The following is a 17,648-nucleotide window of genomic DNA, read 5'->3' as shown; positions in this document are numbered from 1 at the left end:
TGTACTTTGTGAAGGTCTGTCATGTTTGTGTAAAAATAACTAATTAATAAATATGACTAGCGTCTGTTAGCATACTAAGCTCATTGAAGCTAGCCGCTAGCAAGTCACAATTTGTATAGGAATGAGCGGTTTGTGTTTTCATGTCCTGAAACAGTCATGCTGCACTATTCTAGTTGGAACTGGGGTCAGGAGAAGGACCAGGAGGGGAAACATCAGGAACAAGAACTAGTTCTCCAGCTGGTGTTATCAGTAGCGGTGGGCTAGAAGAGAACAAGGAAGTTCACGTTCTAGCCAGTGTTGTCAACTGTTTTTGACTGAAAGTAGCTGCAGTTCCCCCCAAAAGTTGCTAGATGCTAATTTGCATTCGACGCCATCTGGTTTGCGTGATGACCTCGCCGGTCTTGTAGAGTAAATCAAATAAAACCAGTGTGATTTTATTTAAAAAATATATCTAATTTATTTTTAATATTTTATTAAAATAAAAACCCCAAAGAATACAAAACAGGAGCCTTTAAAACATCAAGGAATGATGGCACAAATAAATGGAAGGAATATTTATGTTTTGTCTGAAGAGAATGAAACTTGTAAACACAAAAAATATTAAATTGATTGGAATGTATGTATGATTGAATTAAAATGAATTTTCTCTTGTAGTTTTCAATTGCCTGAGATGTATTATTCTGTTGTGATTCAGTGCTAAATATATTAACCTAACAGATAATATATATATTTAGTTTTTGTTTGGTTTTGTTGTTTTTAGTACTTTTGTGTAAAAAGAAGCAGGTCGTATTTAGTATTCAGAAACGTTGCATGCAAACTGCCAATGACCTGAGGTGTTTGTCTTACAGTGTTATTCTGTTTTTTATAAAAGTTTTAAATGTGCTATGTTTTTGAACTCATCATAGAGTTCCAATGTTCCTTGAATGCACCACAAGTGGTGCGAGAAGCCATGTGTGAGAGCAACGCTGGTGCCAGCCGAGCTCAGCTGCCGAAATGCGGCAGGATGGCGGAAGGAGCAGTCGCCCTTTATGGAGCTCCGCTGGCTATCTCAAATAATGGACTTGTGAAAACCCACAAAAGGTCTGATTGGTCAACGGGGGTAGCGTGATCATGCTGCACGCACATGCGCAGATCATTTTCTTTCTGATCATCTGGACGGAAGGACGGTCCTGTCGCGTCAGATGCCTCGCTAATCTGCAGGTAAAGTCTGCTACAAAGTTGTAGTCAAAGTAGCTGAGGGAGGTCAGAAATGTCGCCAGATTTGTCGCTAGGCGCTTTTTTGAAAAAAAGTCGTTAAGGGGTCTGAAAAGTCATTAGAAATGGCGATAAAGTCGCTAAGTTGGCAACACTGGTTCTTGCGTCGTGTCCCAAACCTAACCCTGCGCTAATGTTTTTGCCTGATCTTGTGTTTGTTAACGTGATCCACTGGGAGGAGTTCACTGAAACTCTTCAACTGATTCACTTTCAGAACCGGACTAAAGATGGCCGTTTTACAGAAGCTGAGCTGAGTTAGCAGCTACGATTGGCTGAAGTGAGAAGTGTGATCTAACAAGTGAAAAGTGTCGTAACATCAGTGCAATCCTAGAGATGTTGTGGCAGTTCATGCTTTCCATCGTCATCAATGACAGAATTAATGTTAGCATGGGCTACCGTTGCTCACACTGCTTTAAATGACCAGTTTCTGTCAGATTTGTGTTTATAAAATAATGTTTACTTGGTCCCACTGAGAAAAGCCTGTTAGGTATCTCCTTCAGACAGGTCGTCAATAGTTGGTGACTTTCTCGCACCACAAAAACCATCCATCCATCCATCCATCCATCCATCCATCCATCCATTTTCATCCATCCATCCATCCATCCATCCATCCATCCATCCATCCATCCATCCATCCATCCACCCATCCATCCATCCATCCATTTTCATCCGCTTATCCGGAGTCGGGTCGCGGGGGCAGTAGCCTAAGGCGAGAGGCCCAGACTTCCCTCTCTCCAGCCACTTGGACCAGCTCCTAAGGGGGACTCCCAAGGCGTTCCCTGGCCAGGTGAGAGACATCGTCCCTCCACCGTGTCCTGAGTCTACCTTTAGGTCTCCTCCCGGTTGGACATGCCCAGAAAACCTCACCAGGGAGGCATCCTGATCAGATGCCCGAGCCACCTCAACTGGCTCCTCTCGATGTGGAGGAGCAGCGGGTCTACTCCGAGCCCCTCCCGGATGACCGAGCTTCTCACCCTATCTCTAAGGGAGAGCCCAGCCACACTGAGGAGAAAACTCATTTCGGCCGCTTGTATCCGTGATCTCGTTCTTTCGGTCACTACCCAAAGCTCATGACCATAGGTGAGGGTAGGAACGTAGATCCACCGGTAAATCGAGAGCTTCGCCTTCTGACTCAGCTCTCTCTTCACCACGACAGACCGGTACAACGCCCGCATCACTGCAGATGCAGCACCAATCCACCTATCGATCTCACGCTCCAGTTTTCCCTCACTCGTGAACAAGACCCCGAGATACTTAAACTCCTCCACTTGGGGCAGGCCCTCATCCCTGACCCGGAGAAGGCCTTCTACCCTTTTCCGACTCAAGACCATGGTCTCAGATTTAGCACTTTCATTTGAAACTCTGTCACAGATACAATGTGATGGATCACACTACGTTATTCTCTAGATTTGGCCACATCAGCTTAACTCCATCACCAACCCTAACCCTGACCTACACCAGCCCATGTACAGGTAGTTGTAGAAGCTGAGGTTGTTTTCCCTCTGTTTCACACCCAGACCGGCTTTTGGTGTCTAAAGCTCAGATTTTAGTGATTCGTGGACACGGGACAGACTGTTGGATTTACTGTAATCAGTCGCGAATTTATGTTTGAGTAATCTAGACTAATCTTGTGTTTTTCATAAAGTCTCAGCACCTCTCAGTAGCAGGCTGGGTGATGCTCACCACGATGCTTCTACTGACCTGCAACAGCCCACAGGTTCAGAATGGTCTCCAAGTAGCTTCTAATTAAACCTCACCACAGACAGGCATGGTGCACACAATACACATAAATATAAACAGCTGGTATCATGTGGTGAACGTGCATCTGTCCAGAACCTCATGCACACACAGCCAGCAGCCAGAACCTCCGCGTTCTTCCTGCTCTCGGCCCAAATGACACGTGATCAGCTGATGTTTTTAAACACACACTCACACACACACACACACACTCACACGGTGGGGTAAAACACACCAGTGCGCTTGCTGATGACCTCAACCAGAGTGGATGGGAAGTAGCCCACTCGATCGTTTCCTGTGCGGTTGTCATGGATACAGCCTTTCCAGCGTCCATCAGGGTGCTGCTCCAGAACCTGGCAGACGAAGAAAATGACAACAGATGAATTCACCTGAGTTTTTAGTCATTTATCATTTCTGAGCTGAACATGTTTGTCTTTTAAGAGATGAAAGCAGCAAAGAGGATCCCTGGAATCAGGGTCAGGGTTCGCCCGGCTTCACCACAGCTCTGCCCAAAACGATGCCAACAAGAACAACATACACCGAACATCTGGCCAGTACTCACGCTGCCTCACCTTCTCCACACTTTGTTATGTTACAGACTTATTTCCAAATTGGATTAAATTCCTTTTTCCCCACAATATCCCATAATGACAACATGAAGTATAGAGAAACCCACCACCATGAGCCCCGTGTACCTTTACTGTTAAAGCATCTGGGATGCTGCTGTTATTACTTATTATTATTCTGTATGCTAATGTGATTGCACGTATTAGATGAAGGAGAACGTTTCTGGACAGATTTGTCTGACTCGTCTGTGTTTAGTTTGGCCAGCTGGCCGGGACATGATCAGAGTCACCAGCCTAAACTTCCAACAGTTTTTGGGAACGTTTCTCTTGTCAGTGGAATTTATTATGCTGTCCAATCAGATATCAGCATCTGTTGTTGCCAGGGAGAGTCTAATCTGCCCAGGGCACGTTTGTAGAAGGCTTTCAGATTCGCCTCCCTGGGCCAGCTAACTCACAGTGATGTCAGTGTTTTTCTGTCCTCTGATTGGATGTCGGAGCAAACCCATCACTACCAACATTTGTTAGCAATGAACATCCTGAGTGATCTAACGCTAACGCTAAATATCTTTGTATTACATACACACAATGGCTGACGGAGAAGGAGAGATGGATTTGGTCTCAGATAATAAATAAATAGTCAGAACTTAAGTCGGAAAAGGGTAGAATGCCTTCTCCGGGTCAGGGATGAGGTCCTGCCCCAAGTAGAGGAGTTTAAGTATCTCGGGGTCTTGTTCACGAGTGAGGGAAAACTGGAGCGTGAGATCGATAGGCGGATTGGTGCTGCATCTGCAGTGATGCGGGCGTTGTACCGGTCTGTCGTGGTGAAGAGAGAGCTGAGTCAGAAGGCGAAGCTCTCGATTTACCGGTCGATCTATGTTCCTACCCTCACCTATGGTCATGAGCTTTGGGTAGTGACCGAAAGAACGAGATCACGGATACAAGCGGCCAAAATGAGTTTTCTCCACAGGGTGGCTGGGCTCTCCCTTAGAGATAGGGTGAGAAGCTCTGTCATCCGGGAGGGGCTCAGAGTAGACCCGCTGCTCCTCCACATCGAGAGGAGCCAGTTGAGGTGGCTCGGGCATCTGGTCAGGATGCCTCCTGGACGCCTCCCTGGTGAGGTTTTCCGGGCACGTTCAGATATTATGAGACCTAAAGGTAGACCCAGGACACGATGGAGGGACTATGTCTCTCACCTGGCCTGGGAACACTTTAAGATTCCCCCGGAGGAGCTGGCCCAAGTGGCTGGGGAGAGGGAAGTCTGGGCCTCTCGACTCGGGCTACTGCCCTCGCGACCCGACTCCGGAGAAAATGGATGGATGGATTAAATTGCAATAATAAATTTCTATTTTTTGTTTGAATTGTTTCAGAGGAGATGGACATTATTAAAGGTGCATTAGGATGGTTTTCTGGTGCATTGTTCACCGTATCACATACCAATGAAAACCAGTAAACTAAAATAAAGATTTGTAACCATGTCTGAAATGTAAAATCCTGGAAAAACTTCATCCAGTCATTATGCTGGTGCCTGTTCTAAACGGTTGGATGCATCAAGCTGCTCCTCTGAACGTGTCTCCACCCTCTGCTCATACCAAACTCAGAGCAGCTGAACAGGAAGTGAAGCCAGAACCGGGCTGCCGAGCCTCACCGGTGAACTCTCATGTAACGAGTTGTTTCACAGGTCCTGTTTAGAGTCTGGTTCTGGTCTCGTTGGGAAGGTTCAGGTCACGGAGCTGTCTGCAAACACAGCTCGCTAACTCTGCTGGCTAGTACCGATGTGTGTGTGTGTGTGTGTGTGTGCGTGTGTGTGCGTGTGTGTGTGTGTGTGTGTGTGTGTGTGGAGACTACCGTGATTACGTCTCCTGCCTTTATGTTGAGGCTGGTAAGGTCGTAGTTGTTGCAGTAATCCTTCAGAGCCCGAACCTGTAGAGCCGCTGATGCATCTGGAGGAAATAGTAATTTTTATTATTATTATGTTTCTGCTAAAACTTGTGATGAAGCAGAATCTCATTAAAACCTGAAACCGCAGCAAGACAACTTAAAAACCAAGGCTGTGTTCATCCAGCAGCGCCATGAGCATCTCCAGTAGGAGCAAGGTACACCTGGACAGGTAGGCAGTCAAAGCTGGGGCCACACACACATGCACACACACACATACGCACACACACACACATACACACACACACACACACACACACACACACACACATAGATTTCGCATGCTTGTTTATGAAGCCACAAATGCACAGAGAGAACGTGATACGGCTCTAAGGTGTTGAACCTGCAACCTTCTTGTTGTGCAAAGACGGAAAGAAGAGGTTTAGTTCAGCGCAACAGAAGTGGGTAACTAGCGCAACAGAAGTGGGTAACTAGCGCAACAGAAGTGGGTAACTAGCACAACAGAAGTGGGTAACTAGCACAACAGAAGTGGGTAACTAGCGCAACAGAAGTGGGTAACTAGCGCAACAGAAGTGGGTAACTAGCACAACAGAAGTAGGTAACTCAGGGTTCCCACTCTTTTCTTGAAATAATTTTCCAGGACTTTTCCAGGACATTTTCAAGAATTTTTCAGTGTACAAGTCAAGTTATCATAACTGCGGTTTGCCGATATCCCGATATATTTAGAAACGGATATGATATTGTACCTACCCACACCGTTATTTTGACAATATAGTTGTGGAAAGATTTTTGTCTTTCACAAGCCCACCTGCTTTCCTCTACTTACAATGCAACACAACTAAAACAGAAGTTATTCTCTACTTTAGTTCATACCAGAGGTGTGACATTGTGGCATCATCAAGTCATCTCCATGTCCTGTTTTTGTTCTGCTCAGCAACTGAACCAGGTTAATCCACTGTGCTGAATGAAATCGTCGTTGTCTTCCTCCGCTTATCCGGGTCTGGGTCGCGGGGGCAGCATCCCAACTAGGGAGCTCCAGACCGTCCTCTCCCCAGCCACCTCCACCAGGACCCCAAGGCGTTCCCGGACCAGATTGGAGATGCAACCTCTCCAACGTGTCCTGGGTCGACCCGGGGGCCTCCTGCCGGCAGGACATGCCCGAAACACCTCCCCAGGGAGGCGTCCAGGGGGCATCCTGACCAGATGCCCAAACCACCTCAACTGACTCCTTTCGATCTGGAGGAGCAGCGGTTCTACTCAGAGTCCCTCCCGAATGTCCGAGCTCCTCACTCTATCTCTAAGGCTGAGCCCGGCCACCCTATGGAGGAAACTCATTTCGGTCGCTTGTATCCGCGATCTCGTTCTTTCGGTCATTACCCAAAGCCAATGACCATAGGTGAGGATTGGGACGTAGATTGACCGGTAAATCGAGAGCCTGGCTTTCTGGCTCAGCTCCCTCTTCACCATGACAGATCGGCTCAGCGTCCGCATCACTGCAGACGCCGAACCAACCCGCCTGTCGATCTCCCGATCCCTCCTACCCTCACTCGTGAACAAAACCCTGAAATACTTAAACTCCTCCACTTGAGGTAGGACCTCTCTCCCGACCCGGAGTTTGCAAGCCACCCTTTGCCGGTCGAGAACCATGGTCTCAGATTTGGAGGTGCTGATCCTCATCCCAGCCGCTTCACACTCGGCCGCGAACCTACCCAGCAAGAGCTGAAGGTCAGAGCTGGATGAAGCTAGGAGGACCACATCATCCACAAAAAGCAAAGACAAGATTCTCCTGCCATCAAACTCGACACACTCCACACCACGGCTGCGCCTAGAAATTCTGTCCATAAAGGTAATGAACAGAACCGGTGACAAAGGGCAGCCCTGGCGGAGTCCAACCCTCACTGGGAACAGGTCCAACTTACTACCGGCTATGCGGACCAAACTCACGCTCCTCTGGTAAAGGGACTGAATGGTCCTTAACAGAAAGCCACCCACCTCATACTCCTGGAGCATCCCCCACAGGGTGCCCCTGGGGACACGGTCATAAACATTCTCCAAATCCACAAAACACGTGTGGATTGGTTGGGCAAACTCCCATGCCCCTCCATCACCCTTGCAAGGGTATAGAGCTGGTCCACAGATCCACGGCCAGGACGAAAACCACATTGCTCCTCCTCAATCTGAGATTCGACTATCGATCGGACCCTCCTCTCCAGTACTTTTCCAGGGAGGCTGAGGAGTGTGATCCCCCTATAGTTGGAACACACCCTCTGGTCACCCTTCTAAAATATGGGGGCCACCACCCCGGTCTGCCACTCCACAGGAACTGCCCCCGATGACCACGCAATGTTGCAGAGACATGTCAACCATGACAGCCCTACAACATCCATAGCCTTGAGATACCCAGGATGAATCTCATCCACCCCTGGGGCTCTGCCGCTGTGTAGTTGTTTGACTACCTCAGCAACTTCTGCCCCCAAGATTGGACAGTCCATCCCCATGTCTCCTGGCTCTGGTTCCTCCTCGGAATGCGCGTAGGTGGGATTGAGGAGCTCCTCAAAGTATTCCTTCCACCGTCCGACTATAGCCCCAGTTGACGTCAGCAGCTCCCCATCCCCACTGTAAACAGTGTGAGCGAGTTGCTGACTTCCTCTCCTGAGGCGTCGGACAGTTTGCCAGAACCTCTTTGGAGCCGATCGATAGTCTTTCTCCATGGCCTGACCAAACTCCTCCCACGCCCGAGATTTTGCCTTGGCAACTGCCACTGCTGCACCCCGCTTGGATATCCGGTACCTGTCTGCTGCCTCCAGAGACCCACAGACCAGCCACGCCTTGTAGGCCTCCTTCTTCAGCCTGACGGCTCCCCGAACCTCTGGTGTCCACCAGCGGGTACGGGGGTTACCACCACAACTGGCACCGGCCACCTTGCGACCACAGCTAGCAACAGCCGCCTCAACAATCGCAGAGTGGAAGAAGGCCTGCTCGGAGTCAATGTCCCCCACTGCTCTCGGGACACGGTCAAAGCTCTGCCGGAGGTGGGAGTTGAAGACCGTCTTGACAGGGTCTTCTGCCAGGCGTTCCCAGCAGACCCTCACTATGCGTTTGGGTCTGCTAGGTCTACGCAGCATCTTCCCCTGCCATCTGATCCAACTCACCACCAGGTGGTGATCAGTTGACAGCTCCGCCCCTCTCTTCACTCGGGTGTCCAAAACATACGGTCGCAGGTCAGATGATAAGACTACAAAGTCTATCATCGACTTGCGACCTAGGCTGCCCTGGTACCAAGTGTACCGATGGGCATCCTTATGTTCGAACATGGTGTTCGTTATGGCCAAACTGCGGCTTGCACAGAAGTCCAATAACAAAACACCGCTTGAGTTCAGATCAGGCGGGCCGTCCCTCCCAATCACACCCCTCCAGGTCATGCTGTCATTGCCCAGGTGAGCATTGAAGTCCCCCAGCAGGACAATGGAGTCCCCTGATGGAGCACTATCTAGCACTCGTCCCAGGGATTTCAAAAAGGGTGGGTACTCTGAACTGGTATTTAGCCCATAAGCGCAAACTACAGTCAGGACCCGTTCCCCGACCCGAAGGCACAGGGAAGCTACCCTCTCGTCCACTGGGGTAAACCCCAACACACAGGCAGAGAGTCTTGGGGCTAGCAAAAAGCCAGTTTTGAAAAGTTTTGAATTTGCACCGTCTTCCTGACATCACTCACTCCTGCCTATAAAGGACACAAAGACATATTTTGAAAGATTGCTACTGTTTATATTGACTGTTTATTCAATAAATTAGGCCTACTTTTCAAACCTTAGCTCTTTCATATCTTTCATATTCTATGTATTATACTTACTGTACACACCACATTACACTTTACTGCTTATTCCACATAGTTGGATGTTAAACTGCATTTTGTTGTTCCAGTATTGGTCATTTTAGGTTAGTCCAGTCATCCAGAAACAAGATTCAGGATAGATGACTAGGCTAATATCTCCCGCTAACACCACACACATACTGGACCTGAAAAATATTTTTTTCTACCTCAGAGATAAGTACTTGTAGTTGTTCGCTACCATTTTAGTCTGGACTGTACGTAACATTACTATGATAAATATATAGTTACCACTTAAAATCATTCTAGTTATTAATTTAGCCGTGTTGAATTCAATTTAATTACGTTAACAACTTTGTTCAATGACCATGCCAGTCCAGTTCTCACTGCCACCTGGCTGCGGTCTGTGTAGCTAGCTAAAAACAGTATGAACAGCTGAGGCTCTGTCCTCTGAGCACATACTTAGTATTTTGATAGAATCAAATTCATGACATTTTTATCATTCACATATTTTTGTTTCTGCTGTTGGACGATAGAACAAGTATGAATTACTGAGCGGAGCGCGGGTCCGGTAGACTACCTGCTATCCATTGCTATCCCGAAGCTCTCCTCAAGTTCACTCGTCTCATTGCATGAGTGAAAAAGACAAAAGCTCTCCGCTGCTCCTTTGTCACTCAACAGAGAGAAGGAGAAAAACCTCTCGCTCTATAAACTGCGATAACGCAATACTCGCGAACCGAGTCGCTACTTTTGGCCCTTCTTTAGAGAAATAAATCTAGGGGTGAAAAATCTGTAAATCTAGCCAAAAAGACAGTTGGAAAAACAGAAGTGGAACTGGAACTGAAGGGGATTATGCAATCTGATTGGTTGGAAGCGTCATGTGGGGCGCTGTGCCAGCTAGATGCAGAAATTAAAGGAGAAGCGCTACAGCCCAATATTGCCCAAAATGTTTAATCCATTTGTTTATCCACAAGGATGGAAAATTATTTTCCAGGACAACTCAAAAATTTCCAGGACATTTTGCAATTCCCCCCATTTTCCATGTGTTTTCTATGACTGGAAAATTGGACTATCATTTTCCAGGTTTTCCAGGTTTTCCAGGACGCGTGGGAACCCTGTAACTAGCGCAACAGAAGTGGGTAACTAGCGCAACAGAAGTGGGTAACTAGCGCAACAGAAGTGGGTAACTAGCGCAACAGAAGTGGGTAACTAACACAACAGAAGTGGGTAACTAACGCAACAGAAGTGGGTAACTAGCGCAACAGAAGTGGGTAACTAGCGCAACAGAAGTGGGTAACTAGCGCAACAGAAGTGGGTAACTAGCGCGACAGAAGTGGGTAACTAGCGCGACAGAAGTGGGTAACTAGCGCGACAGAAGTGGGTAACTAGCGCAACAGAAGTGGGTAACTAGCACAACAGAAGTGGGTAACTAGAGCAACAGAAGTGGGTAACTAGCGCAACAGAAGTGGGTAACTAGCGCGACAGAAGTGGGTAACTAACGCAACAGAAGTGGGTAACTAGCGCAACAGAAGTGGGTAACTAGCACGACAGAAGTGGGTAACTAGCGCAACAGAAGTGGGTAACTAGCGCGACAGAAGTGGGTAACTAACGCAACAGAAGTGGGTAACTAGAGCAACAGAAGTGGGTAACTAGCGCAACAGAAGTGGGTAACTAGCGCGACAGAAGTGGGTAACTAACGCAACAGAAGTGGGTAACTAGCGCAACAGAAGTGGGTAACTAGCACAACAGAAGTGGGTAACTAGAGCAACAGAAGTGGGTAACTAGCTCAACAGAAGTGGGTAACTAGCGCAACAGAAGTGGGTAACTAGCACAACAGAAGTGGGTAACTAGCACAACGGAAGTGGGTAACTATAGCGCAACAGAAGTGGGTGACTAGCACAACAGAAGTGGGTAACTAGCACAACGGAAGTGGGTAACTAGCACAACAGAAGTGGGTAACTAGCACAACAGAAGTGGGTAACTAGCACAACAGAAGTGGGTAACTAGCACAACAGAAGTGGGTGACTAGCACAACAGAAGTGGGTAACTACAGCAACAGAAGTGGGTAACTAGCACAACAGAAGTGGGTAACTAGCAAAACAGAAGTGGGTAACTACAGCAACAGAAGTGGGTAACTAGCACAACAGAAGTGGGTAACTAGCACAACAGAAGAGGGTAACTAGCGCAACAGAAGTGGGTAACTAGCACAACAGAAGAGGGTAACTAGCGCAACAGAAGTGGGTAACTAGCGCAACAGAAGTGGGTAACTAGCACAACAGAAGTGGGTAACTAGCACAACAGAAGTGGGTAACTAGCACAACAGTAAAAGAGTGACCAGAGGTTTGTTTGTTAGCTTAGCATAACACCAAAGCACAGTAGCAAAGTCCTGTTAGCTAACAGTGGGTTAACAGAATAACTCCACAGTGGGTTGGTTAGCTTAGCATAACATCTGGACATCCATGAGCACCTTCATTGACCGGTCTAAATGGCTGTTAGTACTAAAGTTACATCACGAGTCATCTTGTTAATGTGAAGAGTCAGTCAGTGGAAACCTCTGTTCCTGTTCCTGTCTTTTCCCACCCCGTCTACGGCATCAGTCCATCCATCCATCGTACCTCTCAGCAGCTGTTTGATTTCTCGGCTAGCTTGTGTTGCGGTAAACTGGTAGACGATGTCGAGTGCTGTCTGGCTGTAGGTGTTTCTCACTGTGGCGTTGATGCCGCTCTGTAAGACAGAATGGTAAGTAACAGCAAGTAACAGTAAGTAACTGTAAGTAACAGAAAGTAACAGTAAGTAACTAAGTAACTGTAAGTAACTGTAAGAACTTTAGCATCAAAAACAACCACGACTTTCTGCTGGCATCGGCCCGTAAGGAGCTGTCATCCCACTCCTCCTAGAGACACCTGAGTGGTGCACCCTCGAGCGTTACACCTCAGGCCGCTCTAGCTCCTCTGCTAGTTTACAACCGGACCGTGTTTTTCATCGAGCTGAGGAGCAGCATCACGTTTGGATCTGCTGCATCAAATCTGGGCTAAACGAACAACGGCGAGTTCAGTTGAAGTGTGCTTCAGGGCAAAGAGTCGCTGTTTATCGCAGCTGGGTTTCTCCTGCTGGAGGACACGACCATTAAAACAAATGACCTCCTTGTTTCCTCCAACCTCGTGGCCTTTAATTGTCACCATCACAAGAAGGTCATCTGCATCCTCCATCCTGCAGTCTCACACTGCTTTCATCACATGAGGATGACGGGGTTCTCACCAGGGTCGCACCCATCTACTGCTCAGTCTCTCCTGTGTACTACGTTACATCAGGTTGTGTTGGTGTTTTAACGAACCCTTTAGGACTTTACTTTGTTGATAAAAAACACAAAAACAGGTAAAAAGAGGAACCGAAGGAACAACAGTAGGTAAGAAGACAATCAAAGGTTATTACGACTTTAGAGAAACTATTAACTGTTATCAGACTGTCCGGTAAACGGTTACCCCGGCAGCAAACAGCTGATTTGGACTAAATGCGCGGTTTGCAGAGTTAATTCTTCAGTCGATTAAAATACATTAAGTTGATTTAAAAGTTCGGTTAAAGGTGCATCATGTACGAATGAGGTAAGAGCGACATCCTGTGGCCAGATGTGGGTACTACAGACCAGGTATCAGTACACACGGGTAACGCGTTGCCAGGTAAAAGGTCAGCACCAGGGGGTTCTAGAGGAGGAGCGAAGACGAGTCATGCTCACATCTCACTGTAGCATCCAGATGGTGGTAATTGGAAAAGTAGACTGTTTGCTTCTAATTCACCGTTAGCATTGTTAGCTCAACGTTAGCCTCTAGCCTTCTTTACCTGAGTAAAACAAAGAGATGCCGTGGCTTCTTAGGGGGACAAGAAATAACTTCTGAGTCGCTCCTGTTTAATTACGAATGCCGGCGCTGCAGCGTTAGCTCGGCGCTGACTCTGCAACCCCGCTGGCTCACTGAGTGTAAACAGTGACTGCGTCGCTCTTCTGCTTTTAAAAATGATAAAAACGGACAACCCCACAGCTGGCTGAGGATGAACCTGGTTCAGTATAACCGTCCTCCCAACAAGCCTGAGACGTTAGACCCAATCAGTCATTCACCCCTGGTGGTGATGAGCTACGGTGTAGCCACAGCTGCCCTGGGGCGCACCGACAGAGGCGACTCTGCCGTACTTAGGCACCACCGGTACCTCCGACCACCAGCAGGCAAGGCGGGTTAAGTGCCTTGCCCAAGGACACAACAGCAGTGACAAACTGAGCGGGGCTCAAACCTGTAACCTTCCGATTACGGGGCGAGTACTTAGCTCCTGTGCCACCGTCCCAATAAATAAACAATAAGAAAATGGGGTTGGGGTAAACATCAGCCGTCTGAGCTCGTTGTCCAGGAGTTATGACCAGGAAGAAGCTCAGCTACACCCTTTCAACATTTAAAGGTTAGAAAAAATCCTAAAATCTGCTCAGGACCAGACAGCCGACGTGAATCTGCTTACGATGTCAGAGAGAACCACAACAGTGAATCATGATGATGTAGTTAAATGTGTAATGCACTCCTTATCCAGTTTCCTTTAGGATATTTCTGCTGAGGTGGTGACCAGAACATCACGTCAGTTCCACTCACCTCCAGCAGGAGTCGCACCACGTCGGTCTTCCCACAGAGGGCAGCTTCGTGCAGGGCAGTGCCCGCTTTGGTCTGCCTGTTGATGTCAATGCCAGCCTGGATCAGCAGCCTGACAGACAGACGGGTGGGAAAGAGACAGAGGGGGTGAGAAGGTCCAGAGGTCCCAGGTGAAAATAATGGGAGCTGCAGGTGTTTTAAACTCCAGTCTTTCACAATAAAAGTCTTTTTTGACCTTATTTTGATATTTCTCACATAGAAGTGCACGTTTTAAAGACGTTTTCAGCTTTTATTTCATAGATGAGCTCATTTTCTATGAGACTCATGCTGGGCCAGTGTCAGAGGTCCAACCCCGTCATGTGATCATCACTGGATGAAGCATAAGGCATGCAGTTCTTCAAAATAAAAGCACCAAGTGAGCTCTGAACACAGAAAAAATGAATCTGCAGCTCTTTACAGGAGGTGTGTGAGTTCACGTTGTATCGAGCCTGCAGCAGCTATTTCATGGTGACTATGAGAGTTTAAATTAAGAGACAAGGATGGCTTTCGTCGCCCTACAATGAATACAAATCATCTAAATATCAGGTTTCGGGCTTATTTAGGGTATTAAATCTGATGCGTGCCAAACGGATGAGTTTGTAAACCTGACACACAGACGGTGCTGCTTTAAATGAAGCGGGGAGCTTTTCTTATTCCCCACCCGTCTGATGTCTCTGCTGCATGTGGACAGGCTAAAGCTCTGCGTCCTGATGCTGCTTCAGAAACACACCTGAGTCCTCTGTGACTTTATGTAAACACGGGATCAAGGTCTCTGGGCTAGAAAACACAAATGAGCAGCACCTTCCATGGTTCAACCCCGCTCACACGGACTTCCACTCGCTCCCACACTCAGAACTCGTCTTTTCAGGTGTCGGCGTGTCCCAGTAGCTCCGGCGTCTCTCGTCTACGTACCTGATGATGTCTATGTGTCCATTCTTGGCAGCCAGGTGGAGCGGAGACGTCCCGTTTGGATCGCTGGTGTCTCCTTTTTTAGGCTCCAGCAGTGCGGCGCACATGTTGCTGGAAAGCAGCAGCTGGACCACCTGCACACACACAGAGCAACACGCCCACCACCTTGGTGTGTTTTACCCACGACAGCAGTGTCTTGGTGTTTCATACGAGGGTTTTACCTAAGATGTGAGCTCCTGTGAGAGTGAGCCGGCCCCGACATGGTCACAAATAAAGGGTCTGACAAGTCAGGGCCGTCACATCTTACCGGTAAATATTTCTCTCCGGGGAATGTTGCTTCACGATGAGCTAGTTTCATGACTGACTGCATCCACTACGTAGCAGGACCCGTGGGTCCTGAAGCGCCGAGTTGTTAATGAAGGCAAAGGTGAAGCGAATCTCCCAGCGTTCACTCCTCAGCTCCGAGTCCAACGAGTCCTGATCCGATACGTCGTTTTTATAAGAAAACAGGTTTTCTGTAATGATGTCACTTCCGCGGTTCACCTGAAAGCCTCGCAGGTTCAGGAAGCACGTTGATAAGAAACATGTTGATATTATAAATATACTAAAACGGGCACAACCGCTCACGTTTCCACTCATTTAAACAGAAGGACCAGCTCTTTGGGCTCTAGAAGGTACCAACCACCAGCGTACCACCAAGAACCAATCCGAACACAGAACCAGCCAAGTCAGGGGCTTTTAGTTCAACTACATCAATGGCCATCTTTAATGAGTTGGGTTAAATCCACCCTGGAGTTTACGGACAAAGGCAAAAACGTTTTACTGACAAGAACAAACCGAAACTCTCACCCCAACTCTGCCGAACTCACAGGCCAGGTCCAGAGGAGTCTTCCCAGCGTTGTCCACGATGCACGGGTTGGACTGGTGCTGCAGCAGCATCTCCGACTGGAACACAAACCAGAACAGAGTGGCGTTGGCCTGCTGCTCCGCTGTTTGGAGCCAATACAGAGTCCTACTTTCATTGTTTCTGACTAATCTGTTACATCCAGTGGGCGGTGAAGGCTGTGGGTGGAGAGGAAGAGTCAGCAGCAGCTCTGGAGGTGGAGCGGGGGTCCAGTAATCAGAGGGTTGTAGGATCGAACCCGCCTCCCAGCAGTGAATGCTGCTGTTGTGTCCTTGGGCAAGACACTGAACCCCCCCCCCCCCCCCCCACCTGCTGGTGGTGGTGGGAGGCACAGACAAATACACGTAGAGGCCCTGTAGTGGCCGGCAGCCATCTTAGATGGGTCTCCATTCGCTCACAGTGCATTCATTTCTACTGAGGAGGGTGGTCACCCAACTAAAAACAACATTTATCAGGCTTTTCCACCAAATCAGACACAAGGTATGGCATGATACTTAAAATAGAAATATAATTCAACAAAATACATCTAATCTATTTCAAAATAAAAGCCCATCAGGTAGGCTAGAAAGTCACTAATAATCCCACGTGATCTGGTTTCAATAGCAACATGTGGTTGTTGTAACCGTAGGCTGCACAAAAACGGGCACTGTTGCTCGCTCTGCATTGACTTGGGAGCATGTGGAGACCCATCCAATATGGCGGCGACACTGTTACACTCTCCAGCGCCCAATGGGGCGTCTACGTATTCATGTCTACGGTGGGAGGGACCTGTGGCGCCTGCACAGCAGCCTCACCTCCACCAGTGTGTCTCGGGGCAGCTGTGGCTACATTGTAGCTCATCGTCACCAGAGAGTGGACGACCGATTGTGTTGTAAAGCACTTTGGGGGGTTCTAGGACCCTAGAAGGTGCTATACAATTGCAGGCCATTTATGTCCAGAACAAATCAGAAGAGGTCGTGGGTGTTTTAACTTCACAACCACAGATAGACTCCTTCACAATAAAAGTCTAAATCTGCAGCTTTTGTTCTTTGGTGACGTGTCACCTGTTCTCTAACAGCTTCAGGTTTTCACCCAACTTTACGTATTTACACATCTAGAGATTCTTCTCAACCTTCTCTGGTGTTTTTGTCCTCGTTGCCATAGAAACGCTTATGAATCAGCTGGGTTTCATACCATGTTTTTAGCTGAATTTTAGTCTTTTGGTGCAGAATCAGAACCAAACGAGTCTCTCACCACATCATAATGGCCGTGCTGCGCCGACAGGTGCAGCGGAATCTGTCCCTCGTCTGATTGGCCGTTGACTGATGAACCTGACTTCAGCAGCATCTTCATAGGCTCCGCCTTCCCCTGCCAGGCTGCGTAGTGCAGCGGCCGCATACCTGAAGCACACACACCTGAGTGACACACTGAGCCGTGTGTGTGTGCGTGTGTGTGTGTGTGTGTGTGTGTGTGTGTCATCACCTTTCTGGTCTCTGATGTCAACAGCAGCCTGGGACTCCAGCAGCAGCGAGAGGAGCTCCACGTTCCCGTTAAGAGCTGCGTGATGCAGCGGAGAAAAGCTGCAGCAGAAACATGTTTGCTCAGGGTGAGTTCAGCAGATTCAACATTATGATCTGTGTGTGTGTGTGTGTGTGTGTGTGTGTGTGTGTGTGTGTGTGTGTGTGTGTGTGTGTGTGTGTGTGTGTGAGATGATCAGACATGACAGCTGTGATGGATAAGCAGACAGGACCCGAGGACGTGGACAGAAAAAGCACGTTTGCTCTCTTTGGGTCGACGGGATAACTTCTCACAATCAGCCCAGTCAACAGAACTCATCCCATAACCCTCAGTCTGAGGCCGGGCCTCTGTCATCTGGAGTAAGAGCGTAGACTTCAAGGATCCCCCCCCCC

General features: G+C 48.2%; 1 protein-coding gene across 9 annotated transcripts in view; it reads right to left on the bottom strand.

Moving 5' to 3' along the window:
* caskin1 (CASK interacting protein 1) overlaps positions 1 to 17,648 on the bottom strand; it is a 142,739-nt gene that overhangs the window by 37,847 nt on the left and 87,244 nt on the right. For 8 of the 9 annotated variants that reach the window (XM_070543030.1, XM_070543025.1, XM_070543026.1 and 5 more), the window contains exons 3-10: positions 17,221 to 17,318; positions 16,993 to 17,138; positions 15,705 to 15,800; positions 14,859 to 14,989; positions 13,911 to 14,019; positions 11,835 to 12,006; positions 5,403 to 5,497; positions 3,227 to 3,344 (exon numbers count right to left, since the gene is read on the bottom strand). In XM_070543030.1, coding sequence (XP_070399131.1) covers positions 3,227 to 3,344; positions 5,403 to 5,497; positions 11,835 to 12,006; positions 13,911 to 14,019; positions 14,859 to 14,989; positions 15,705 to 15,800; positions 16,993 to 17,136 — 865 coding nt within the window. In that variant the 5' untranslated portion in view covers positions 17,137 to 17,138; positions 17,221 to 17,318. The remainder of the gene's footprint in view (positions 1 to 3,226; positions 3,345 to 5,402; positions 5,498 to 11,834; positions 12,007 to 13,910; positions 14,020 to 14,858; positions 14,990 to 15,704; positions 15,801 to 16,992; positions 17,139 to 17,220; positions 17,319 to 17,648) is intronic. The other variant, XM_070543027.1, reaches the window with a different exon arrangement.

The sequence above is a fragment of the Nothobranchius furzeri genome, chromosome 12 (genome assembly GCF_043380555.1).
Source record: "Nothobranchius furzeri strain GRZ-AD chromosome 12, NfurGRZ-RIMD1, whole genome shotgun sequence".
NCBI lineage: Eukaryota > Metazoa > Chordata > Actinopteri > Cyprinodontiformes > Nothobranchiidae > Nothobranchius > Nothobranchius furzeri.
Note: the sequence above shows the minus strand (reverse complement) of the source record. Positions and strands in the feature narration are given on the sequence as shown.